The 26,545-nt window shown below is 39.5% G+C and overlaps 1 protein-coding gene across 23 annotated transcripts in view; it reads left to right on the plus strand.

The window, feature by feature from the left end:
- rbfox3a (RNA binding fox-1 homolog 3a) overlaps positions 1-26,545 on the plus strand; it is a 1,527,015-nt gene that overhangs the window by 1,327,742 nt on the left and 172,728 nt on the right. For all 23 annotated transcript variants that reach the window (XM_072558494.1, XM_072558496.1, XM_072558499.1 and 20 more), the window contains one exon: positions 24,782-25,030. In XM_072558494.1, the coding sequence (XP_072414595.1) occupies positions 24,782-25,030 (249 nt within the window). The remainder of the gene's footprint in view (positions 1-24,781; positions 25,031-26,545) is intronic.

A 26,545-nucleotide genomic window follows, 5' to 3' on the forward strand; every position in this document is an offset into this window, starting at 1 on the left:
TAGCAATTGTGCACAGCTCTCAGTGCCATATCAATTTACGCACACCCCATAACCAACTGGGAATTACTTTTGATGCAAATGCTGTCCCTTTCAGTGCAACTTGCTTCTGACAGTGTGGAATTTTTGAATGTACAATTTTAATATTTTAATAACTACAGCTGTGATACCAATATGTAACGTACAAATTTTAAAAATGCTTACATCTAGCAAAGGTAACATCAAAAATTTCTTTGTTTTAGATTTAGATCAACCCATAACATGGTTGTTATCCCTGTCATAACACTAAAGAATTGGTCCTCTTGTACTTTTGGTTTCTTTCCTCACAGTGTGAAGACTTTGGCAGTCCATACTCAGGGTCAGTTTTTCACATTGAGCTGTTGTATTGTGCTGCATAGAATTCCATACGAACTTCTAATAAACAGTTGCGCTGCAATCTCCTGGGAAGAGGCTGCAGGTGTTTTCTTACCTGTATGCACTCATTCAGTTGAAAGTTAATTATGCTAACCAGGGCCAGTGAATGGAGTTTGCTGACCAAAGAAACTAAAATGCAAATCAAAGACCGCTAAGGAACCAACTGTACTTTACAATAAAGCAGTCTGGGAATAATTGACACAGAACCATCCAAATCAAAGGAGAATAAAAGGAACGTACTTTGGAGAAAGCTCCCTTAAAATTTGTGAGGTGCAGCCCAGCTACTGCAAGCTCCTTCTGAATAAATTGAATAAACTCCCTGTATTTTTTCTAGATTTTTCTTTTGTTATATCACTTAGAATCTTCTGCTCGGCGGGGGAGTCTCAGAAGTATTGGACAAATGCTCAAAGTTAAATATTGAGACCGCTAAGGAACCAACTGTATTTTGCGATAAAGCATCTGGGAATAATTGACACAAAGCTTAAATTTTTAAATAAACTGTTCTTTGCAAATGCATACGGCACATAGCTAAATTTACTTTAAAACCAAAAAATACTGAGAAGAATGACAAAAAGTGTTTAATATACTTTATTTTATGTTTGAGCCAGGATATTGTCAAGGAATTAGAATAGGAGACGCTAATGAGTCCAGAAAGAGGTTTGTAATTTCAAATTTCACAGAAATTATGAAAAATACCTACTATAGCAACACCAAAATTAGCTCACTAATCAAAACAATGAATCTTCTTTGTGTGTTTTTCCTGATTATATGATTTATGACTGATCATCACGATGAAACGTCACAATGTACAATACTAATTACTCTTTAGACTGTCTCCAGTTGCAGAGTAATAACTGTCCTGTGTAATGGCTCAATGACAACACACAAGCAGTACATCACTTGAATTTTCTGTTGAAGCATATGGAAACATGTTTCAGTGGGGGAGAATATTTCAACAAATGAAAAGGATAAGCTTTGCATAGGAAAACAAATCAATCAGAAGCGACTAGTCAAAAACTGGTAAAACCTACATGACCCAAGTACAAAGGTAAAGCCTGTGTGCTACTAGAAGGTAATAACCATGACCTTTATGGATATGATTTAAAGGTTTATATGTTCAAGATTTATCTTCTCAAAATTGGAACCAGCAGAACAAATGTTAGTGAGATTAAAGCAATGAAGGTGGCATGGTTTTGACAATTACACTATGTAATGGGATTGAGAAAATGAGGCAGGATTTTCTTTTGTGGACCAGATGATCATATCATAATCTCTGTTATTGTTATATTTGAAGACATATAAGGAGTACATTATCAAAGAGGCTGGGTGACAGGTTAAAACATCGAGCTCTGAAGAGGAAAATATTGTTGAGCTTTTTGGGAGGGTCAGCTTGGAAAGCATGACATTTCTAACACATCATTAGATATTTTAGCTTCAGCATACTGTGAAAAAAGTTTACATAGTCATTACTTGTGAATTTGGAGCAAATCTAGAGTAGAGGAAAATAGATCTTAGTTGTTAGTTCTGTAGAAGTGTTTTTTGTAAGAGGTCGGATCATCATTTGGAACAGTGAAATGAAGACATAATTTCCAAAAAAAAATGTGGATTTAAAATGTTAAAAGTCTCATTCAGATTCTTGGTGAGTTAATTGATGAATGCCAGTTTTACAGGTACAGAATGGCAGATAATCAGAGACCAGAATAAGGTTTCAGTTCAAAAAATAGTTTAATATCGGAAGAAGGTAGTGAGAATGGGCAGAAATCTCCAAGATGTCAAAACTGGGAAGTGGTATTCAGGTCATCAGAGCTGAAAAGAAATCTGTGAGCCACCAGAACTCGAAAGATTTAGTTGAGTAATAAATCTTAAGATTAAGAAGGGAATGACCCTTCTTTGGAATTGAGTGATGATAAAGGATTTTGCTGGGAAAAGCATTTAATCTTTGTTATGGCTGCTAAAATCTTTGTTTTTTATATATAGCTTATTTGTGTGTAATAAACTTGTGTCCTTTTGTTGAAGGAAGATTGGCAGGCTTATTGTTGTAGCTACAAGTGCAATGTGCTCATTTACTTATGTCATTGACTGCCTTGACAGAGTAAAGGGAACCTGTTCAATATAAGCATGAAACTTTAAGCAACACTTATCAAAGCACAACAAAGAGTGAATTTTATTTTAACAAAAGTAATTCGTAATGAAAATCCTTGTCTATGGCTCATGGAGAGACCAGTTGACAGATAAGGAGTTAGAATGCAAGTACTTCTGCTGAGCTGTGTAAGGATACCGAACTCAGTGGGCATGTCCTGATATAAAGCTGGGACAGAACCACAGACTCAACTGAGCAGTCCAAACACCAAGCTATAGTTATGGCTAGTTCCAACTTACTTGGAGAATGCCTATAGTTATCACGAGGTAGAATTTCAGTTCACTGGCATTATGTAACCCTAAAAGGATTAAGCCTACAGAAATTCCAGCAACAAACACCATTGTGGAACATGCAAATCCATCTGCATCTATCAGAGATGCAAGCAGTGAGCTCTATGTATCCCCATGCAATGGACCATTTGGCTGTGTAGCGACTTCTTAGGACTCTGTCTACCACTAGAACAGCAAATTTGCAGGCAGCAAACTTGACAGTACACCAGGAAAACACACCAATTACTATATCATTTGAAATTCCAGTCTCGGAGGATGCATTCACAAAGGTGGCTTCTTACTATCATTAGTTGTGCATTCCAGATGGTCGAGTGTCTCTTCAGGTCATTGTGGAGCAGTTACCACATCTGACTTTCATCCTTCCTGTTGAAACTTAGTTTGCTGCTGCAGTTTACCTCAACCTGGGTAGCTCACTGCATTGTGACAGACCCACAGTGCGACTAGAGGCGTTAGAAGTAGACCAATACTCAAAACAGAACAACAGTTTGGTAGTGCTTTCTAGCTTTGTTGAACCACTGTTTACTCCTATGTCCCTTATTGCTAAAATTAACAAACACATGAACTTCAGTAGCAAAGCAATTAAGTGGTCATTGGTGTAGTAGTAACACTAACTCAACATCTCACCAGAGGGCTTTTTAATTCATTCCATTACCTCCATGGCACTCCACCACTTAAAAGTGTTCTAATCAAAACATAACTCAATTTAAACTCTATTTTACTCCATAAATGAATGGATATAGGAGATAACAAATATTGCCAGAGATCAATTATACCCCTCCAGTGTGTATTTTGAATATGCAAGAAGCTTTGACCACAAAGAGATTAGTGTTGATTTTTTAATATTTTATGAATGTGTGTGTGTCGCTTAAACATCCCTGCCAATTCCTGGACTTCTAGGACTGCTGAGGGCTGAAGTGAGGTTTATGTAAAGTAATAAAACAAGGAAATGTGCAAACAGAACACTTTAGGAGGCTTTGAGGGCATTAAGTGAAAAACGGTCCTGTTCTCCATTCATGCCTATTTTGTTTTCGGTTTCTGAAATGTTGACAATGCATTTACAAATGAAGGTAATATCTAAATTGCAATTAGTGAATTGATGTGATCACACAGCCCTGCTACCCACCCACCATCAACACCAGGACTTGGCAATGAAGCTTACATTTTGATTGCTGGCTGGCATTTTGTCTTTTTGACGGTTGTGAGTGTGAGAGTTTTGAAAAGGACGTTAGTGGTTGTTCACTGGTGGTGAAATCCTAATTTAGGTTCAAGGATCTTTAGGATTATGAAAGAATTTGATAGGCGAGATGAAGAGAAGTTGTTTCCACTGATGGGTAAAACTAGAACAAGAGTCCAGGGGGCGGCACGGTGGCTCAGTGGTTAGCCACTGAATCCCAGGTTCGATTCCAACCTCGGATGACTGTGTGCAGTTTGTACATTCTCCCCGTGTTTGCGCGGGTTTCCTCCGGGTGCTCCGGTTTCGTCCCACAGTCCAAAGATGTGCAGGTAAGAGGAATCGGCCGTGCTCAATTGCCCATAGTGTTAGGTGCATTAGTCGGAAGGAAATGGGTCTGGGTGGGTTACTCTGCAGAGGGTCAGTGTGGGCTTATTGGGCTGAAGGGCCTGTTTCCCCACTGTAGGGAATCTATGAATCTATAAGACCACACTCAGGCAGTGCTTAGAATGTGAAACTAACTACCGCAGAGAGTAATTGGAATGAATTGTCCAGATAAGCACAAGCGAGTAAAGAGCTACAGTTACAAGAAGAAAGAGGATGTTTGTATCAACCATAGTCACCGGTATGGGCTTATTGGGTCAATAGCTTGTTTCTATGTAGGAAATGTTCTATAATACTTGATAATACATGAGTATTAGTGTGAGACATTTAAATGTAAATGGAATCATATTTTAAACTTAGTACTAACCCACTTCCTTGAAGCCCTTTGTATGTTAGGAATCCTACCCAATTTAGGTTTCTCTTCAAAAAGAACAGATAACTGAGGGACCACCCATTGCAACCCTTCAAAGAAGAGTCACATGTCCCTGGATCTTAATGCTGTTTTTTCAAATCACCAGGGAGGAAGTAGCAGGGCTGTGCCATATGCTGCAACCTGAGCAGTGGCCAACTCAGCCACAGGCACTGCATTGCCACTGGCTGTGAAGGTCACTTCAGTCCCTGTCTTTTACTCATCAGGCTCATTCCAGGCATTCTGAACTTGTGTGGGAGGACACTTTATGTGCCAAACAGGATCCTCCCATCCAGTAGGAAATCAGAGCTTGACAGCTATGAAATAAAATCAGCTGCTGAACAGGTTTTGCTCTGTGCTGCTGCATTGGATTTCTTTAATTTCATTTTTATCTGTATTTCCACTCCTCTCCTCCACCACAGATTTAGCTTCTTTTTTCAGTTTTTGTAAAAATTTATAAGAACTTTGCTGTATCTCTTTTGCAATCTTCAGCCAGAAGTGCAAAATGGATGATCCACCTCCGCCTCCTCCAGTGGTCCCCAGCATGACAGACACCAATTTTCAGCCAATTCAAATCACTTCATGTGATATCATAAACAGTTGGAGACATTCTAGCAAGAGGACTGAAGGCTTGTGTTCCAGAACTTGCAGCTTCCCTCGCCAAGCTGTTCCAGAACAGTTACAGCATTGGCATCTACCTGACAGTGTGGAAAATTGCCCGGGTATGTCCTGTGCACAGAAAATACAATAAATCCAAACAAACCAATTACTGCCCTATCAGTTTACTCTCGGTCATCAGTAAAATGATGGAAGGTGTCATCAACAGTGCTATAAAGCAGCACCTGCTCAGCAACAACCTGCTCAGTGACTCCCAGTTTGGGTTTGGCCAGGGCCACTCAGCTCCGAACCTCATTAAAGCCTTGGTTCAAACATGAACAGAAAAGCTGAATTGCAGAAGTGACATGAGAGTGACAGGCCTTGATATCAAAGCTGCGTTTGACCAAGTGTGGCATCAAGGAGCCCTAGCAAAACAGAAATCAATGGGAATCAGGGAGCAAACTCTCTGCTGCTTAGAGTCTTATCTGACACTGTAGAAGGTGGTTGTTGGAGATCAGTCATCTCAGATGCAGGACACTCTACAAGAATTCCTCAGGGTAGTGTCCTAAGCCTAACCATCTTTAACTGCTTCAGCAATGACCTTCCCTCCATCATAAAATCAAAAGTGGGGATATTCACCAATGATTGCACAATGTTCAGCACCATTCAAGACTCTTCAGATACTGAAGCAGTCCATATTTAAATGCAGCAAGACCTTGATAATGTCTACAGCTGAGCTGACAAGTTAACATTCATGCCACATAGATGTCAGGCAATGGCTATCTCCAATAAAAGACATCAAGCCCTTTGATGTACAATGGTGTTACCATCATTGAATCTCCCATTATCAATATTGTTGGAGTTACCATTCACCAGAAACTCAACTCAATTTACCATGGAAATACAGTGGTTAAATACAGATCAGAGGCTCTGAATACTACAATGAATTACTCACTTCTTGACTCCCAAAACCTGTATCCCATGTACAAAGCACAAGTTAGGGGTGTGATGGAATACTCCCCACTTGCCCGCATATGTGCAGCTCCAACAACACTGGAGAAGCTTGACACCTTCCAGGACAAAGCAGCCTACTTGATTGGCACCATATCCATAAGCATCCACTCACTCCACCACTTACACTCAGAAGCAGTAGTGTATATCATCTACAAGATGCACTGCAGAAACTCACCAAAGATCCTCAGCACCTTTCAAACCCATGACCACTCCCACCAAGAAGGACAGGGCAGCAGACACATGGGAACATCAGTTGGATGTTCCCTTCTAAACCACTCACCATCCTGGCTTGGAAATAAATCACTGCTCCTTCACTGTCACTGGCTAAAAATCCTGTAAATGTCTCCCTAGGCATGTTATGGGTCTACCTGTAGCACCCTAACCGTATCACAGCTGTTAAAAAAAGCAGGTTATCACCACCTTCTCGAGGGCAACCAGGGATGGGTAATAAATGCGGGCCAGCCAGTGATGCCCATGTCCCACAAATTAATTTTTAAAAACTTCATATACAATGTTATTATTTCAGGTCCAGTGACCCTTCCTCAGAACTATTCAAAGGAAAGATCACTGGACCTGAAATGTTAACTCTGATATCTCTCCACAGATGCTGCTGAGTTTTTCCAGCAATTTGTTTTTTTTTCATTTCTAGCAGCGGCAGTTCTTTCAGTTTTCTTCTATGCTGTGATTTTCCAATTCCCATTGGATAGCTTCATTCAGGAGGTTAACACATCAAATAATTCTCAAATGATCGAGACTTGGAAAATTTTTCACATTGCTGAGAAAATCTCACAAATGCAGACATTGGTTTAGCACAGCAATAATTCAATTCCTAAAGAAGGGCTTATGCCCGAAACATTGATTCTCCTGCTCCTTGGATGCTGCCTGACCTGCTGCGCTTTTCCAGCAACACGTTTTTCAGCTCTGATCGCCAGCATCTGCAATCCTTATTTTCTCTTAGCACAGCAATAAACAATTACGGTCACTGAAAATCGAAATGAACATTTATAATTGAATCAATTTTCAGGAACAATTTTTCATATTACATTTTTCAAATTGGACAAATATCAGAATGATATCATGGAAATTCCATTGAAGAACAATCTTATTGAAGCACCTCAGATTTCTTCTACAAGATGCACTGCAGAAATTCACCAAAGATCCTCAGCACCTTTCAAACCCATGACCACTCCCACCAAGAAGGACAGGGCAGCAAACACATGGGAACATCATAATTGTTGTATCGCATGAATGATACTCTGATACATAGAAATAGTTTGTCATACTAAGGGAAAGTAAAGTAATTCATATGGTGGAATAGGGCAAGCCAAGCCACCATCTGGGTAACTAGACTGATGAAAACATGAGGCACTGATAAAGCAAATATTATGACACAAAATGACCGAGCTCAAAGTAAAAATATGTAGTAACTTCTTCTATAACACGATAGTTCAGTTCGTGTGCAACTCCGCGCTCTACAAAAATCACACATTACAAATAACACTTGAAGTGTTAGTGATCTCATTGCTTTGTAGCCAACACACGTTTTACAAATCATGTTTTAAAAACCGCGTTCCCAATTCATCAAACAAGTTACAGCTAATGCATGTTAACAAAAGACACATTACAGCAGAATTGGCTGTACAAGCAACATGTGCCACATTTGCAATCTCCGTCTAAAGGACAAGTACAGGACGAGCTTGGAGGTGAGAAGAGAAGACTGAACAATAGTTGGAATAAGCATCTTTCTTATACTTGGAAATATTGCTAATCTCACCATTAGATTAATTTCCAGGCAATTAGAATTTTTCTCTTGTGAAGAATGGTTCACTGAAACATAGAAAAATAGAACATAGAAATAGGAGTAGACTGTTGGGCCCTTCAAAGTCGAGAATATGGTGCTGGAAAAGCACACAGCAGGTCAGGCAGCATTCGAGGACGGGCGAATCAACGTTTCGGGCATAAGCCCTTGATCAAGAATGAGGCTGTGAACTGAATGGGTGGAGAGATAAATGGGAAGGGGTGGGGCTAGAGGGGAAGGTAGCTGAGAGTATGATCAGTGGATGGAGGTGGGCGCAATGCAGGCTTGCAGACCTGTTGCTGTGCTGCAGTTTTCTTTGTTCTTTGTTCCTTTATTTGGAATTCCTGAATTTACTTAGTATTCCTAATATCCTTTGTTAGGCGTGATCTGGCCATGTTATATTTTTATGCCAAAATGGGATGAATAACTTTAGTGGTCTGTATGCTCTTTAAATGTTTGCCTTTACCTATCTACCATCATCCTCAATTTATCATCGCCAGCTCTTATCTCATATCATTGTAATTTATTTTATTAAATTCAGGGCCCTGATCCCAGAAATAATTACATCACTTTCCATCTTAATGAAGACTTCTTTCCTGTTATGATCACTCTTCCCTAAGGGCCTGCATGCAACTAGATTGTCTATTATTTCTTCCCTGTTACACAATACCCAGTCAAGGATGGCCATTTCTTCCATTGGTTCCTCAACATATTAATTCATGAAACTAGCCTCTGCGTACTAGAAGAAGTCCACAAGGTATTACTATGATTTGATTAAAGACTCGGTTTCATCTGGTTATCTATTCTACTTTGGAATTTACACAATGTATCATATTGTTCTCAACTTCAATCAATTGATTGTGAGTTTTCATGTGGTCAATAATTATAAAATCTTAATAGGAAGAAACACTTCTCAGTGATTTCTTTTTAACTTTCCAATTTATTCTGTCATTGAAAATAATAAAAGATACATTGGTGAAATTGAATAAATGTTTTCTATTAGCTGAAGCATATTGTTGGATCCTTCTTTCAGTACAATCCATGCTATATATTGCAGGCATCTCATTCCTGCCTGCACCAGAGCTTCACAATCTATTAAAATTAGAACCTGCCCACAATGTCAGAAAGCTGATAGAACCAAAGAACTGCATTGGTGCTGCCAAGTCAGCTGAGAACAAAGGTATCCATCCACTGGAGGAGAAAAAGAAAGATACCAAGGAAGCAACATGTGCTCCAACTGATGTAGTGCCTCAAATTTCAGCAAAGTACCAGAGAATTGTTATGAATTACACTGAGCAAGACTAACTAACACATAGTCAGCTGTATGCAGTCATTATTGAACTAACTTTATTTCCACTTTCACAACAGAGAGGTGACATAACAAAATGTTCAGATCTTAAAATACACTGCACTCCCTCCTCACCTAAAATTAATTTATATATTAAAAAAGCAAATGGGTACATGTAGATAGGACCACAGAGTCCAATATGACTAAATCAACACCAACAGTGCTTGAAACTTTCGCAGGTTGTGGAGTGCTTTTGATTTTACTGTAATTAAAACCAAAACATCAATTACTCATACTTGCAGAGTGATTTACATGTAAATGAAAAGTTTTTCCATAACACTCATATGTGTTTTTAAAAATCACCATTTGACAAGAGATTATAATTAGTTTTTTTTTCTTCTTCTTCCTTACATCCTTTCAATTAATCTCTCTGGCCTCTTTCTCTTTCTGTCTGGATATCTCCTTCCATTTCCATCAGCTTTCCCTACTTTCTTGCATCTCTGATTGTGTCAATCTGAACTTGACTGACTATCAACATCGATTAATATTTTTGATGGTAACATTAATTGATTTGTCCTACTCAAAGACCCTCACTGACTTTGCTCTGCCATTGGATTCTGTAATATTGTTAAACTTTCCACTTCTTCATGACTTTAATTTTCGTACTGATTTTCCTTTGGGCTGTTGGAGGAATTTGGACTCTTGAAGGTTTTTCCAGTTCTACCTTTGTCAGATTTTAGATTTAAATTACTTAGATTTAGGTTACTTACAGTGTGGAAACAGGCCCTTCAGCCCAACAAGTCCACACCGACCCGCCGAAGCGCAACCCACCCAGACCCATTCCACGACAACTTACACTACTGGCAATTTAGCGTGGCCAATTCACCTAGCCTGCACATTTTTGGACTGTGGGAGGAAACCGGAGCACCAGGAGGAAACCCACGCAGACACGGGGAGAATGTGCAAACTCCATATAGACAGTTGCCTGAGGCAGGAATTGAACCCGGGTCTCTGGTGCTGTGAGGCAGCAGTGCTAACCACTGTGCCACCATGCCACCATTTCTTCCTTCAGTCAAGTGATCTGCAGGATACTACTTGTTTCTCCCTCGCTTTCACTAAATATGTAAGTACGTCTGACCTGTGTAAGGGATGTCAATCACATAACCCTCCATGTTACCTCTGTGGCTTTTAACAGTGACTTTCTGACCTTTGCCAAACTCTTCATTCTTTCTTTTTTTTATCAAGTTTTATACGCTTCTCATATCATGATCTATATTCTAGATTGTGGAATTATTATGTAAAGAAATTGAAAATGTGTCAAAGTATGATATGGAGGTTATTGCCTGGATTATCACCAAGCAAATATTTCTTCAAAGGTCTTTTCACAAATTGTACATTTATCTCTACATCACTATTTGATCCTCGATGATATGTTAGTTGTATAGTGTGTTTGACACCATTCTTACTGAGAGATATTTCAAACATAAACTGTGGACTGTTTTCTGATGCAAACCAATTCTCAAAACTTAGTACTTTGTATGCGTGTGGCATTGGTTATAGACTCAACATTTATCCTCTTGTTATATCTATCGATTAAGGCAAGGTACACTTTACTTTCCATTTCAAAAATAAAATGATAGATACTCATTCCCTTGATTTCCTTCAACTTGGAAAATAAAACAAATTTTCGTTGAATCATTTCTCAATCTGAGATACAATTATTCACCAACTCTTCAATGACTGTCTGCACCTTTGGGTACCAGAAACAACTTCAACCATAAGTTTTATATGAACTAACTCCACATGATTTTGACAAATTAATCTAACAATCTCTAAACCTTGGAGGTATAATGACTTTTAAATCCCACAGAAGACTGTCTTGATCTTCACTTACTTAATTTCTGTGTGTGAACACTCCTGCAATTTCTCATCATCACCTCACCAGCTGTAACGTAATTCAGCATTTTACAGAATACTGCATCCTTGCAAATTTCTTCATTATTTCCTCTGGTAATTTGTATATGTGAAGTAATTCACAGGTAAGTCAGTGGCTTGGGAAATCTCAAAAGAATGTCCACATTTGTATCCTCAGTTGATGTGCAATATTTAATGCTAATTAAATTGCTACTGTTACTTTTTGGCCCTATTTGCTCAAAAATCACTTTGTCCTCTCCTCATACTTTCACATTATCAAATGTTCCCATTTTGATGCTGAACATAAATCGCTCAGCCCCGTTTCCTACCCCATATTACTATCAAATGGTAGTAATGCAAATAATGGTTTGCATCATCATATTCCACTTTGATATTAAATTGAGCTAAGACTGTTACTGTGAAGGAATACTGTTACTGGAATTAACAATTGGCTTAACATTAGTTTTGTGTAAAGGAATGTAACTCCTGAACTCCTTGCATTCTGCTTCTGAGGTAATAGACACTGTGTTAACAATGAATGTAAGTTGTGAATCTGTGACTTTAATCTCTACTACAGGCATTGGAATTATTGTTCAACCTTAGTATTCTAATTTTCCATATACCATTTTATGTGCGCTCTTAGTGAGTGCAATCTTTGCTCTTCCTGCTCGTTAACATCTACTTCTGATCCCATATCTACCATATGTATAATTGAGGAATACCAAAGACCTGAACTAGCATTAGATTAATCATGACCTTTACCAAGTGTATTGCTGTGACCTAACGTATGACTGCTTTTGTGTCTGCAAATCATTAGAATACATGACTGTTTTTGTATCTGGAGGTGATCAAATATGACTGACTTTCCCACAGCTCTTGGACTGGGAGTGGGGTTGTTGAAATGGCCGGTGGCTATAACAGCAATATTAGCATATAAGTTCATGACTCTGAGGCTCAAAACTTGGCTGCTGTGGTCTGGACTTTGCTGAATGACTTTGACCTCCCCTCCTGACTCAGGAAACAAAAATCCTTGCAATTTGCAACTTTTTCTGTTTCTGCAATTTCCTGGCTGTGGGCATATTGCAGACTCCCCATTTATTGCTCATCCCGAGTTGCCCTTGAGAAGGTGATGGTAAGCTACTTTCTTGAATCACTGCAGTCCATGTGCTGGAGGTTGACCCACAATACTGTTAGGGCGGAATTCCTTCTCTCAAAACTTGGCTTACATACTGTTCTTCCAATATATAATCATAAAGTGGTTTCTAAATTTGCACCATACCCTCAGTGGGAGTTTATTTAATCCAAGACTGTGATCTGCTACAATTTCATTTAGTGTGCTTCTTTCAATGGGACATAACTTTGAGTTTTAATCATACTATATTATGAACCTACAATTTTACGGATTTTAGAATTTTCCACAGTACTGAAGTCTAACGTGCAACACTGATTTGACACTCAATCAAAAGCATCTGTCCTCATCAGGATGAAGAAAATTTTACTTTCTCCTCATCTCTCTTTTTTCCACATTTTAACTTAACCTATTTTTCTTATCAACCTGGTCAGAGAGGTTATTACACGCTTTTGGAGCAGGTGGGACTTGAACCTAGGCCTCTTATTTCAGATGGAGGAATGGTACCACTGTGCCACACAAGAGTTTTATGTCAATATTTTCTAATCAGTCTGTTCAGAAATATTATTGCACACTTCTGGAGCAGGTGTGACTTGAACCTGGGCAACCTGCCACTGAACCACAAGAGGGCCCCTACATCTCTCTTATTTTTAACTTTGCGTACACGATTACACTCATCCCATTTATCATGGGAGAATTCCCCAATTGTCTTCAAATATACCATGAGTGCAGTTGTTTTCAATTACATAGCATGCTAATTTACTCCAAACATGAACTTGATATGTACACAGAACACAGTCTTTCAAATTGCTCAAACTTTCTCAAAAACAAGTTTAGGAGTTGCAAAACTTTCAAAATATTTCAGTCCTTAATGACTTAAATGAAAAGTTAAAAAAAAAGTCATCTCATCCCGACCATGATATTCAATGGGATTTTCTGGGGATTGACTGAGTAAGGTGACCACAGGCTCATTATTGAACTAATTTTATTTATTCATTCCCCAGTGGAGACAAGAGTAGAGGACAAGGTAACAGAATGCTCAGATCTTGCAGCATACCACAAGAGCCACAATTTATTTTTGTGTTCAAATGTTAAATCTATCCAAAATGACAAGACAATAATTTGTTCACTTTATTTAAAGCAAGCAAATAAACAGATAGTCAGGACATTCACCTTGTGATTGCCAAAGTCAGTTATTGTTAAACCTATCAAAGAATACTTCATGAACACTCTTGTTTTAACAAATAAAGAAAATGGTATCTCACATTTATCAACATGTGAATCCTTTGAATATGTGCCAACTCCTTCATTATTTGGCATTCATTTTCTTTTGATCAACTAAGCATCTTTTCAAGGACTATGTGGCTTTGTTAGGCACCAGCAGTGTTTCTTTTTATTGCGTGTATCTTTTAAATTTTGAACAAGTGCTTCAAGCTGTTGACATTTCTCTGCAGTCCTTTGCATTGCTTGCTGTTTCAGAAACATTATTAAATTAAAGTAGAACATTGGACCCGGGCTTTCAATGGCCTTTTTTTGTGAACAATGAGTGCTTAGTGGTAGACAAACAGGTTATACTTTGATTTAATGTTTAATGATTACAAATACTTCTGCATTAGCTCTTTTTCAACCTCACTTTTTGCCCTTTTCTGGTATAAGATACATGTCATATTGATCATGTTTTTGATCTCTGCTGGTTACAGCAGTAAATCTGAATAATTAGGTTAAGATTCAGTACATTAGGATATGCAACAGGCTAATGGTTGGTAAATATATGCACCTAATGCCATAAAGCTATTTAAGTGCCTTTACACAAGGCAGTCTGAACATAAAGTTCTTTGGCTTAAAACTTATCTTCCATTCGATATGATTAGATCACTGAATGCTTTACAATGACATAATAAAACAAGGTAGAGACACCTTATTGACATGCAAAACTATTACTTTGCTCACAAAAAGGAACCCATTTTAATAGAGAACAGGGCACTCTCATTTGGATAATGGAGTATTTTTCTAATTGAAGAGTCAGGTTGGTTTATTTGCTGATATGTCTGGCATAGGCAGGATTTGCTAAATTGCAATTGTAGGAATGTTTAATGCAGCCATGGACTCAGTGAACATTAATTAAAGAAGGCTGTGTACACAATATTCATAAGGCCGCACGTTCAGATAGAATTTAATTCAAACCAAACAAGACGTCCACTTTCGTCATCCATCAGTGAATATCTGTGCAAAAGCCACTATGACCCAATTATGCATCTTACTGTCACAGTAACAGTGGAGTAAACATTTGAATGTTCAGTGCTTAAATAGATTTATTGACAGCTTGAGAAATATCTGGACCATTTTTTAAAATGTTCATGAAGGCATGGACTTGTGCTCAACTTGGGTTTATGTGCAGTTGTAATACTCCAGTGCTTTGTCCAAGTACCTATTTCTTACATGTGAGCATGGACACTGAATGTTGGCAAACTATTCACACACAGAGGTTACCACAGTTGAACCCAAATCTATTTCTGAGTAGACACTGATCTGGACACAATAAATGGATAAACAAATATAGATCAAAGAATAAGAGGGCTTGTATAGAGTTTTACATAACTCTATACAAGTGTCACATAAGTATCTTTAAATGCTTCGAAAAAACAAGATTTTAAAATGTTTGTCACATCCGCCAGGTACTCATTTTGATCATTATAGTAAGAAGTTAGATTATATTTGCTACTAGCAGAGGAGAAGGGGTGAATCTGTTCCCTTCTAATCAACTTCCTTGTTTGGCTGCTGGAAAGATGTATTGTTCTTTTCAGCATGAGACTGTACATCTCTTATCCAGTTTCTATTGTACCAGTAAGAAGCCAATTACAGTGCTTTCTTAAATGAACAAAAAGAGTAATTTTCTTAGCCATGAGAAAAATAACAAAGCCACAACCTCAAGCATCCACACAAGAAAGAAAAAGGGGACTAGATCCCTGTGCAAAGGGAAGATGGAAGACTATGCCCCCATTTAACATACTTAAGGTGTCCTTCATATGTAAAGGTTTTAAGCTGAGACCATAGTTATTTATTTGATGTCTTGAATCCACAATGGTATTGAATACTTTGGATCCCTTTAATTTCTCTGTATCTCTATGTTTCTCTCTGGTTGGTGCTGTCACCAGTTGTTTGGTCTTTTTGAGAGGCAGAAGAAAAGCTATCTCGAGTTGGTTCCATCACAAATCCATTTCACCAGCTTTGCCAAAAGCACTTGCAATATGTGCTGAATTGTGTATTCCAATGTAGTGAATACACTTGTTTCCAAACTTGATAATTGGATGTGATGTTGTTTATCTCCAGTAATTAAAACTTACCATACCAAGGTAAACCGAAATAAGAGATGAGGGTTTCTTCATTGTCCGACTGGGTGGACTCATTTCAATGTCTTTTCATTAAAGCATTGGGTTATATTTTGTCAAAGAGCAGCGAAGTGACAATTTTAGCAAATATTCTGGCAGGTTTACCCGTGAGACCTAGTGAAATTTATCAGAGTTGTGCAATAAAGGTGCAGTGAGGCTGGCCCACATCTGACGCCATTGTCCACGGACAGTGAGTGTGCCTGGTTGCTTCCCATGGAGTGTGCCCTGAGATGTTGATTACTGGTTTCCAAGATGAAGGGCAGAAAGAGCACGCAGCAAACATGGGTTGCTAGGTTACTGCTTTGGCTTTCAATTTGGAAATTGCTGCTGTGTAGTTTCTATCCAGCACGTGGGAAAATGGAAAACAGTGTATAGGAGAGACAAGGTCAGAGTGGTAAGGGTGTGGAATGCACTACCTGCTAATGTAGTCAACTCAGCCACATTAGGGAGATTTAAACAATCCTTAGATAAGCACATGGATGATCTTGGGATAGTGTAGGGGGACGAGCTGAGAATAGTTCACAGGTCGACGCAACATCGAAGGCCGAAGGGCCTGTTCTATGCTGTATTGATCTATGTTCTATGTTCCATGTAACATGGGATGTCAATTTATGCAATATCTGCACGTGGACTTGTGCCACTCAGTCGTGAGATTGTCATCTCATTGTTCAACACCTGGTAGGAAATTGAGACTTTTTCCCCTTGGGAATCACTTCCCTGCTGATCTCATGTGATTTTCCCCTTTCTCACCAATGCCCATATTGTACAGTGGTGGAATGTTTCCATCTATTAATTTCAGCTCAGTCAATTTTGTTTGTTTCATGTTGATTACACAAAGCTTGGCTAAGTTGTGGCCAGCTAGTTTCTAAGGCCATGTTAAGTCAGTATTTTTATTTTTAAAATCCTTTTCAGTTCATTAGTTCCAATACCAGGTTTTAGAATTAGAAATGGAATTGGAAAATTATTATTGTGATCCCTACCCATCAGAATCAAAGGATATTTTTCTTATTTGTTTGCAGAGAGCATACTGTTACAAGGTCAGAATGAAATACTGTTACAGAATTTGGGACAACATATACCTTTTGGATTTTCTGGCATCTTCCTAACTGTGGATGAAACGTAGCTGGACTTCTTCCTGAAGCTATTCTTTCTGTCCAAGTTTAAACTCTTACAGTACCTGGTTCTAAATGTACTGAATTCAGGCACTTTGATTGCTAGAAGGTAACAAGGGTGTCTGGGTTTACATTCCCACACATCAGTCTCAATTAACTTTACATCCACCCTTTTTGATTGGGTGAGGTTTGAAACTTTGATCTCCAGTAGGTAACTCTGCATTTACTTCACTGGCATAACTATGGTGGCCTCCGTCAGTGATGTTTGTTATGGGGTATCCTTCCCTCCTTTTTCACCTTATTTTGGGAATGGGCTTCCCCTAACCTGTTCCACTTTCCATGGGTCACTATTGCTATCCTCCCCTGTGGCTCTTCCTGGCCTACCTGAGAAATTGTGTTTAAATATACCATGAAGGTTTCCATTAATCAGATCTCTCTCTCTCTGTTCTGTCATTTTTTTTGTCACGAATCTGGCCCTCTCTTGCCTTACTTTATGGCTGTTGCCTAGCTTCACTCCTTCTCACTCTGAGTTCTGTCCTGATCCTATCTGATACTGTTGGTTGAACTTCAGTCCTGTTTATTTCAAGTGACAGTTCTTGAGTCAATCCATTCCTAATGGATTTTGCTGCCCTCTGTAGGGCTTCTGAACCTCTGTCAGTTCCTGTGTGACGCTTGAACTAACAATTTTTTGTTGTTCACAGCCTGGCTTCCACACTGGCAGGACTTGTGGCTGATTCCCACCTATCTCCCATCCAATCCCTTCTCTCAACGTTTGGAGACAGTTGGGTTTTTTTCTGCCTGGCTTCCCTTTTTTGTCCAGCATATGCCAGGGATGTCACTCCATTCTCTCTAGTCTACGAAAACTTCTCAATGCCATGCTGCCTGAGTTCAAGTCTTTGCGGTAACTCGTGGTTGTCATCCAGAATAACCATCCTCTGCTCCATGACATGAGTCCAGATTGGAAACAGTATGAAGTTTATGAAATCCTCAAGGAGAATGATCTCTTGAATGTGGCCTCAATTGTAATTGCCTGTGATCCATTGGTTAAAAGTATGTTGCTCAGCCACTCAAATTCCACTTGTTTCTGGTCAGACCGTTTCCTGAGGGTGTGGAATTTTTGCCAGTATGCCTGTAGCACTAACTGGTATCCACTTCAAACAGCCCCTTCCATTGCCTCATAGCTTGTTGCACTCTCCTCAGGTAAGAGAGAATGTCAGCATGCTCTGCAATTGTGTTGTCCATTATTAGACTGGTGACTTTATCTGCTGTGCTAACAGTCCAATAGAGATTAAAGATAAAAGATAAAGGCGGCATCTCCATCAAACTTGGGGATTAAATGGACAAAATTGAACACATCAGCCGTTATACCTGAGTTTAATATGGCCCCCTCACCAGAAGTGCCTTCAGTTGGAATTTTCCACTCAAAACCTGACCTATTTCAACTTAAACTCCCTTCCTTTCTGTTGTTGTGGTTCTGTTCGCCGAGCTGGGAATTTGTGTTGCAGACGTTTTGTCCCCTGTCTAGGTGACATCCTCAGTGCTTGGGAGCCTCCTGTGAAGCGCTTCTGTGATGTTTCCTCCGGCATTTATAGTGGTTTGTCTCTGCCGCTTCCGGTTGACAGTTCCAGCTGCCTGCTGCAGTGGTCGGTATATTGGGTCCAGGTCGATGTGCTTATTGATTGAATCTGTGGATGAGTGCCATGCCTCTAGGAATTCCCTGGCTGTTCTCTGTTTGGCTTGTCCTATAATAATAGTGTTGTCCCAGTCGAATTCATGTTGCATGGGTTCGACTGGGACAACACTACTATTATAGGACAAGCCAAACAGAGAACAACCAGGGAATTCCTAGAGGCATGGCACTCATCCACAGATTCAATCAATCAGCACATCGACCTGGACCCAATATACCAACCACTGCAGCGGGCAGCTGGAACTGACAACCGGAAGCGGCAGAGACAAACCACTATAAATGCCAGAGGAAACATCACAGAAGCGCTTCACAGGAGGCTCCCAAGCACTGAGGATGTCACCTAGACAGGGGACAAAACGTCTGCAACACAAATTCCCAGCTCGGCAAACAGAACCACAACAACGAGCACCCAAGCTACAAATCTTCTCACAAACTTTGAATCCCTTTCTTTCTTCCTTCTCTTTCCTAGAATTTTCTCCCTCTCCATCCTGCTTCTCTGGTTATTATTTTCCTCCCTTTCCTGGAATTCCCTACTTTTTTAAACTATTTTGGATGTTCTGTTTCTAATCTATGTTGCTCTGATTTTAACTTATCTATCAATTTGCATCAATATCTTCAGTTTCCAGTCTAAATGTTGCACCTTCCATTTTGCAATTTCTACTTTCCTAGCTTTTTGGCAGAACAAGCGCCTTGAGTGTTTAGTTACAACTTTGAATTCTTCCAAGGACAGCGTCATTAATGTTTTATAAAGTAGCTCCTCAATTTCTGTGAAAGTATTCATCTCAAATTCCAACACCTTAGCACCTCAATATCGCAGAACTATGAAACTCTTCTGCAGTTTTAATTATAAAATAATTTTGTTTTACCCCACTCCATTCCTGTCATCAGTCTGTGGAACAATTTCTGAGCACGAGCTCCCAATTTTGTCATGACCAGGCCCCCTCTTTTCGACCTCCTCAGTTGACTGCAACTTATTGTTATTTGCAGTTTAAAAGCTACTCTTCTTTGCCTATGTCCATTGTATCAGTCAGGAACCATTTTCAAAGTTTTCTTGAGTGAAATAAGGAGCAATTTTCTTATCGACCAAGCGAAAGGAAAGATGCAAAGTCAACTATGTAGACACTTTAGGCACAGGGTTTGAAAAATGAATAGTGTCTAGTACAAAAGAAAGATAAAAAGAATGTACAGTTTAAAATTCTGAGGGTGTTCTTGAAGTATAAATATTTTAACTTAAAACCACAGTTGTTTAGTTGGTGTGTCTCCACAATGGTGAATATTTCAGATCTCTTTAAGTCTTGAGTGTCTGGATGTTTCTGTCCAATTTGTAATGTTACCAATTATTTTGTCTTTCGAAAGACCATGAGAACCGGCTAGTTCCAACTCTGTCAAAAGTAGGTACCTGAAGTACAAATAAAAACAATATTATATATTCCATTATCTGACAACAATGCCTGCAATTATCAAGCTTAGAAACAATGTCTTGAATTTACAATATGTAAACTTATTAGATACGTGGAAATCAAAATAGATGAGGGTGTCTTCATGCCTCATTGGATAGCTGATTCAATTTTTTTTCTCTTTGGAATCCATTTCAGTCCTTGGAATTCCGGTATTAAAATCAGATAATGGAATTTGGAATTCAGTGGACCTTTTCTTTTTATCAGTATCATGGCACCACTTAACTTATTTTGTTGGTTGTGATTTTGAAAAATTGTTAAATAGAACTTTCAGAAACCTCCCTGCCTTTCCCTGACTATTGCCATGCAATATTTAACAAGCAGCTCACCCACTGGTACCGGCAGTGAAAAGCTCAATTTCATGTTTTGTCTCAAGAATAAGGAGTTTGGTTGATTGATCTTTCCCTCTGTAACCTAAAAGTAATGAGACCAATGGTCGTGGTCCAAGCAAAATGAGTTGTTCAAATTAGACCACGGGTTGCATCTTGGAGCTTTCTGGGATGTTAAGGATGATCTGTCTATCCTGTCAATCCTGTCAATGGATTTCATGGATCGACCAGGATAATCATAAGACATGGTAAAGGTAAAACTGTGTGTCCTGCCATGGAGGGAACTGTATTGCTTTTTCTGTTGTTATAGATCTTTAAACAAAGTGCACAATGATGTCAATCTTGTATTCAATTTTCAAACATGCGGCAACTCATTGGTCCTATTTCAAAAATGATGCGTAGGGAGTCAGTGGTGTTGTGGTAATGTCACTGGACCAGTAATCCCATGTCCAATCCTTGACCACCAGCACCACCCCACTTCCTACGGCACGTTCCCATGTAACTATCCTTTCACCTCTTCCCTGCTCACCATCCAAGGGCCTAAACCATCTTTCCAGGTGAAGCAGTATTTCACCTGTACTTCCCCCAATCTGATCTCTTGGATTCTCTGCACCCACTGTGGCCGACGTTACGTTGGAGAAAATAAACGCAGACTTGGTGACCGCTTTGCAGAATGCCTCCAATCTGTGCGCAAGCCCATAGCCGATCATTTTAATACAGTATCCTGCTTGCATGCCTACATGTCTGCCCTCGGCATGGTGCAGTGTTCCAGTGAATCACATTGCAAACTGGAGAAACAACACATCGTCTGTGCTCAATATGGAGTTCAACACCTTCAGATTATGAACCCATTCCCATTCTATCCCTTTCGTTTAGCGTTACTGGTTATATTCACTGATACCATGCCTATCACCACCACCACCACCACCCTCCCTTCCCCTTCCTCAAGCTCCATTGGGACTGTCTGTCCTTTCTAGTCTGGCAGTTAGACACACCACTGATCTGCCTTTCTCACATTCCAATCACTTAATCTGCACTTACAGCACACTTTCTCCCCAGCACTCCCCCTCTACCACCTCACCAACTATTGTTTAAATGCTGCCCCCTTCACACTTCATGTCAGTTCTGATGAAGAGTCATCTAGACTCGAAATCTTAGCTTGCTCTCTCTCTCTCTCTCTCTCTCTCTCTCTCTCTCCACAGATGCTGCCTGACCCACTGTGATTTCAAGCATGTTTTCAATCAAGAGGGAAATGAAGTGGGGCATAGGTTCCTATTCCACTACTGCAGCTGGTGGAATTGAAAGATTAGTCTGAAAACAAACCTTCCTGCTCAGCGTGTAAACCTGCATCTAGATTAGTCTCTGTTATGGTGACATAGAACATAGAACATAGAACATAGAACAATACAGCACAGAACAGGCCCTTCGGCCCACGATGTTGTGCCGAACTTCTATCCTAGATTAAGCACCCATCCATGTACCTATCCAAATGCCGCTTAAAGGTCGCCAATGAATCTGACTCTACCACTCCCACGGGCAGCGCATTCCATGCCCCCACCACTCTCTGGGTGAAGAACCCACCCCTGACATCTCCCCTATACCTTCCACCCTTCACCTTAAATTTATGTCCCCTTGTAACACTCTGTTGTACCCGGGGAAAAAGTTTCTGACTGTCTACTCTATCTATTCCTCTGATCATCTTATAAACCTCTATCAAGTCACCCCTCATCCTTCGCCGTTCCAACGAGAAAAGGCCGAGAACTCTCAACCTATCCTCGTACGACCTACTCTCCATTCCAGGCAACATCCTGGTAAATCTTCTCTGCACCCTCTCCAAAGCTTCCACATCTTTCCTAAAGTGAGGCGACCAGAACTGCACACAGTACTCCAAATGTGGCCTAACCAAAGTCCTGTACAGCTGCAACATCACCTCACGACTCTTGAATTCAATCCCTCTGCTAATGAACGATAATACTCCATAGGCCTTCTTACAAACTCTATCCACCTGAGTGGCAACCTTCAAAGATCTATGTACATAGACCCCAAGATCCCTCTGTTCCTCCACCTGACCAAGAACCCTACCATTAACCCTGTATTCCGCATTCTTATTTGTTCTTCCAAAATGGACAACTTCACACTTGGCAGGGTTGAACTCCATCTGCCACTCCTCAGCCCAGCTCTGCATCATATCTAAGTCCCTCTGCAGCCGACAACAGCCCTCCTCACTGTCCACAACTCCACCTATCTTTGTATCATCTGCAAATTTACTGACCCACCCTTCGACTCCCTCATCTAAGTCATTAATAAAAATTACAAAAAAATTACAAAAATTTTTTGACCATGACAGCTATCATCCAACTACAAGGGTGCTTGTGCTGCAATGGTAGTGTCCTTGTCTCTGAATTGGGAAACTTGGGTTCCAGTTATGTAATAACATCTCTGGATAGGTTGATTAGAAAATATCCAGAATTGATGCATCTACAAATAGTGAGGGAATAATTGGAATAACAGATGATGGTTCTCAATAAGCACAGATTTGTTTCAGAGAATTAGAATTTAAGAATAACAGGCCTGTGATGTACCAGAATTTTAGAACATTAGCTTTGATTCTGTGGCAAAATAGAAAGCTTTTATGTCCAAGCTCCACTTCGGAAACCTGAGCAGATAATTCACTGAAAGAGCGATGTTTTATCAGAGTTGCTGCCGATGTCCTAGATATATACTGGCCTGGGCCTGGTATATGTTTATGTTCATCCAGTTGCCTTTGGAGTCTAATGAAAAGTCCTTTTTGTATTTGATACGTATTTACAATGGAGTTATTTATTAACCATATAAGTTTCAGCCTAGTTTAGATTTTGAAATCCATGTCTTTTTAGAAAGGATTGTTCAAAATTGGTTCACGATTGATTGGTATTACAAATTAAGTAAGAATAATAACATTCTTGGTCTACACCACCTGGGGAGAACAACATGAAAATGTCTGTGACAGAGTCTGGAGGGAATGAAATGTGGTAGATCTCTTCAGTAATCCAGTGAGAATGATATATGGTATATTGCTTTATATGGTACTTGAAAGTGAAATAATAATATGTTTACAGCATGATAGTCTGTGGATGGGATGGGACCATTTTCTGATAGTCAGGGCAAAGAATGAGTTCAAGTTATTTGGACTATCAGATATAAATTTATGCCATCAATGTTCAGATATTCTGAATACAAAGCAGGAGCTCAAATTGATTTTGATAGTGATTCCTAGAAGTTGCACTGTTATTTCTCTGCTTCATTGCCTGCTTTCACTAGCTCCAAACATTGGTCTATTCTGCAGTGTCAAATACCGAAGTACTTATCAATAAACCATTATTGTCAGTCATCCCTACAATATTACTCAGAGCTGTCAGCTTGGAATATTTGAGTTTGTGTTTACGTTTGAGTGACTCAACATATGTCAGAAACCCTATCAAAACACAGCCAGTTTTTAATATCTGACTGTATATAGGCTAATAGTTGTATTTAAAATCATGGCTCTGAGCAACTGGCTGGAAGAACATTAAAAGAAAATGAGGTACTTCATAAGGATACTTTCTTGACAACTCTGTGTGCATGGGCCAAATTGACAAACGGAGTGGCGTGATTGGCATTGTGATAAAACAGCTCAGCTTGAAATCTTGCGAGCTCTTGTTCTCTTTATGTGATGAGTCTAACTGACTGATCTCTGTCAGAGGGAAATCAAGGGTTCTGTTATCAGAATATTCAGCTGGTTCTCTGATTTAACCTATCAATGCAACAGCTGGAAATGCTGACAACACTGTAGTACTCAATCACAAGCTATAATCAAGTATTATCAATTAATTGATCTCTGGTATTTTCCTCAGCAGCACAATTGTGATCTGCTAAATTGCTCTGTGTACTAATGGTATGCTTTACAAAGCAGTATTATTTTATAAGAGGTCTGTTCGTCAGTTGCTATAATCATTTTGAGAACAATGTGCACATATATTTGGTAATTATTAAACCTTACCAATTTGGAACAATAAGCATTGACTCACTTTAGGCCCTGAGGGATTCCGGGAGCATTTTTGTTTCTGGCCTCACTTGGGAATTCAATATTTTGGAATATTGCAGTTTTTTTCTAAAGTTCACTGTCAAATGTTTCTCACAAAGTAGAGTGATGAATATTTCTTTACACACAGTGTGTAAAGCAAGACTGAAAGCATTTTCACTCTGAGAAATATTATAAATTTGTCCTGTGTTCTTTTCAGGGTAATCAAGAAGCCACAGCCCCTCCGGAAGCGATGGCACAGCCCTACCCCCCTGCCCAGTACCCTGCGCCACAGAACGGAATCCCAGCGGAATATGCTCCAGCGCACCCGCACGCTACTCAGGACTATGCTGGACAGACCACAGTACCAGAGCACGCCATGACAATTTACACACCAACACAGACGCATTCCGACCAGCCTTGCACTGATGCAAACACACAGTCCTTAACAGGCACATCTACAGTACCGGTAAGTGCCCAGTTGGTAAATCAGCATTGGGTTCCGTTAATGGGCCAAACATGAGTCGTGAGCACAAAACAAATCCTTTTAAAGAAAACTGAAGTTTATTTTGAAACATTGAAAAATATCCTCACTCGGAGATGGTTTGGACAGTCTGTTACCATATTGTTCTTGCGATCTCTGAGGAGCTCTCCTCTAAGCATAGACTAGATCTCTCCCATCTGGTGGTGAGGGTAGAAGGGAGAGAGGGAGGCTGCGGAGCAAGAAGTGGAGAGAGAGAACAATGCTGAGAGGCAGTCTAGAGAATGTTAGGAGAATACGAGGTGAACTGGGAGAGGGAGAGAAGCAGTAAATGAAGTGAACAAGTTGTCAACCTCTTAACAAGGGAAACTGCTAATTAGGGGCCAGGAAAACTAGAAATCACTGAGGCAATTGATTCCTTGCAAATGAATGTGGAATCTCTAGATTAAGGTTGCGTATGATCAGGAGCTACAAGAAGCAGGAAAAATGTCATTAATATTATTGAAGTGAACCCTGTAACAATTATTACATCTAAATCTGCAATGCATTGTGATGTACAGTAACCGCTAACTTAAACTTCCAACTTTGTAGATATGTAAAGGAAATTCATGCGTAATGATCTCATGAAGGTGTGTTTAAGGTGATGGGTTTTTATGTGCAGAATTGTGTCAGATATTTTGAAAAGAAAAGTTTGCTAACTTTTGCCTGTAGTCTTGAGCCAATTCAAATATTTGAGACTCTGAAAAATTAATGTGAAATTTGTTTTGGGTTGTTGCTTTGTTGCTAATTATTGAGAATATTGATATATTTGTCTAATTCTGCTCCTGTGTGAGCCCCAATACTCCTACGTCAAGGTAAATGTAACAGCTGCACCACTGAACAAATCAAATAGTGAGAATAAAAAAGTTGCTTTCAAATCAAAAAGTAGCACTTGAGAAAATCTCAAGCCTGGGGTGGTGGGGGATTATTTTGATCTCTCTTCACAATCCTGAAGGATGTGAGAAGGAGAGTTAAAGACTAGGGTGGTGTAATACAGGTGGAAGATAAGAGACCTAGAAACAGCAGAAGCACTGTGCCCGATTATTTCTCCTGATAATCCCAATGACCATGTAAATGAACCTCTGACTTGGAATTAACTTATAACATTATGGTCCAAAAAATGCTAGTAATGTCTCATCATGCCAGTAAATAAAATTGCTACATTCTCCAACAAGCTGAATGCATAAACCCACTAAATATAATACTGCCTGTATGTAGTCTTTGGCACCAGTATGGTAAGGTACAGTGTAAAGTGGCTCGTCCAGCCTCTTACTAATTGAAAAGAAAGATCTAAAAACATGAGTCTAAATCACAATTCAGCAACTGGTAAATTCAAACTAATCAATTTCATTAAATTTAGAGCAAAAATCTCACGTCAGTAATGGTGACCATGAACTGCTAGGCTGTTGTAAAGACTCATTTGCTTCATAGATGTTCCTTAGGGAAGGAAATCAGTTGGCGTCA

The sequence above is a fragment of the Chiloscyllium punctatum genome, chromosome 39, assembly GCF_047496795.1.
Source record: "Chiloscyllium punctatum isolate Juve2018m chromosome 39, sChiPun1.3, whole genome shotgun sequence".
Classification (NCBI taxonomy): Eukaryota; Metazoa; Chordata; class Chondrichthyes; order Orectolobiformes; family Hemiscylliidae; genus Chiloscyllium; species Chiloscyllium punctatum.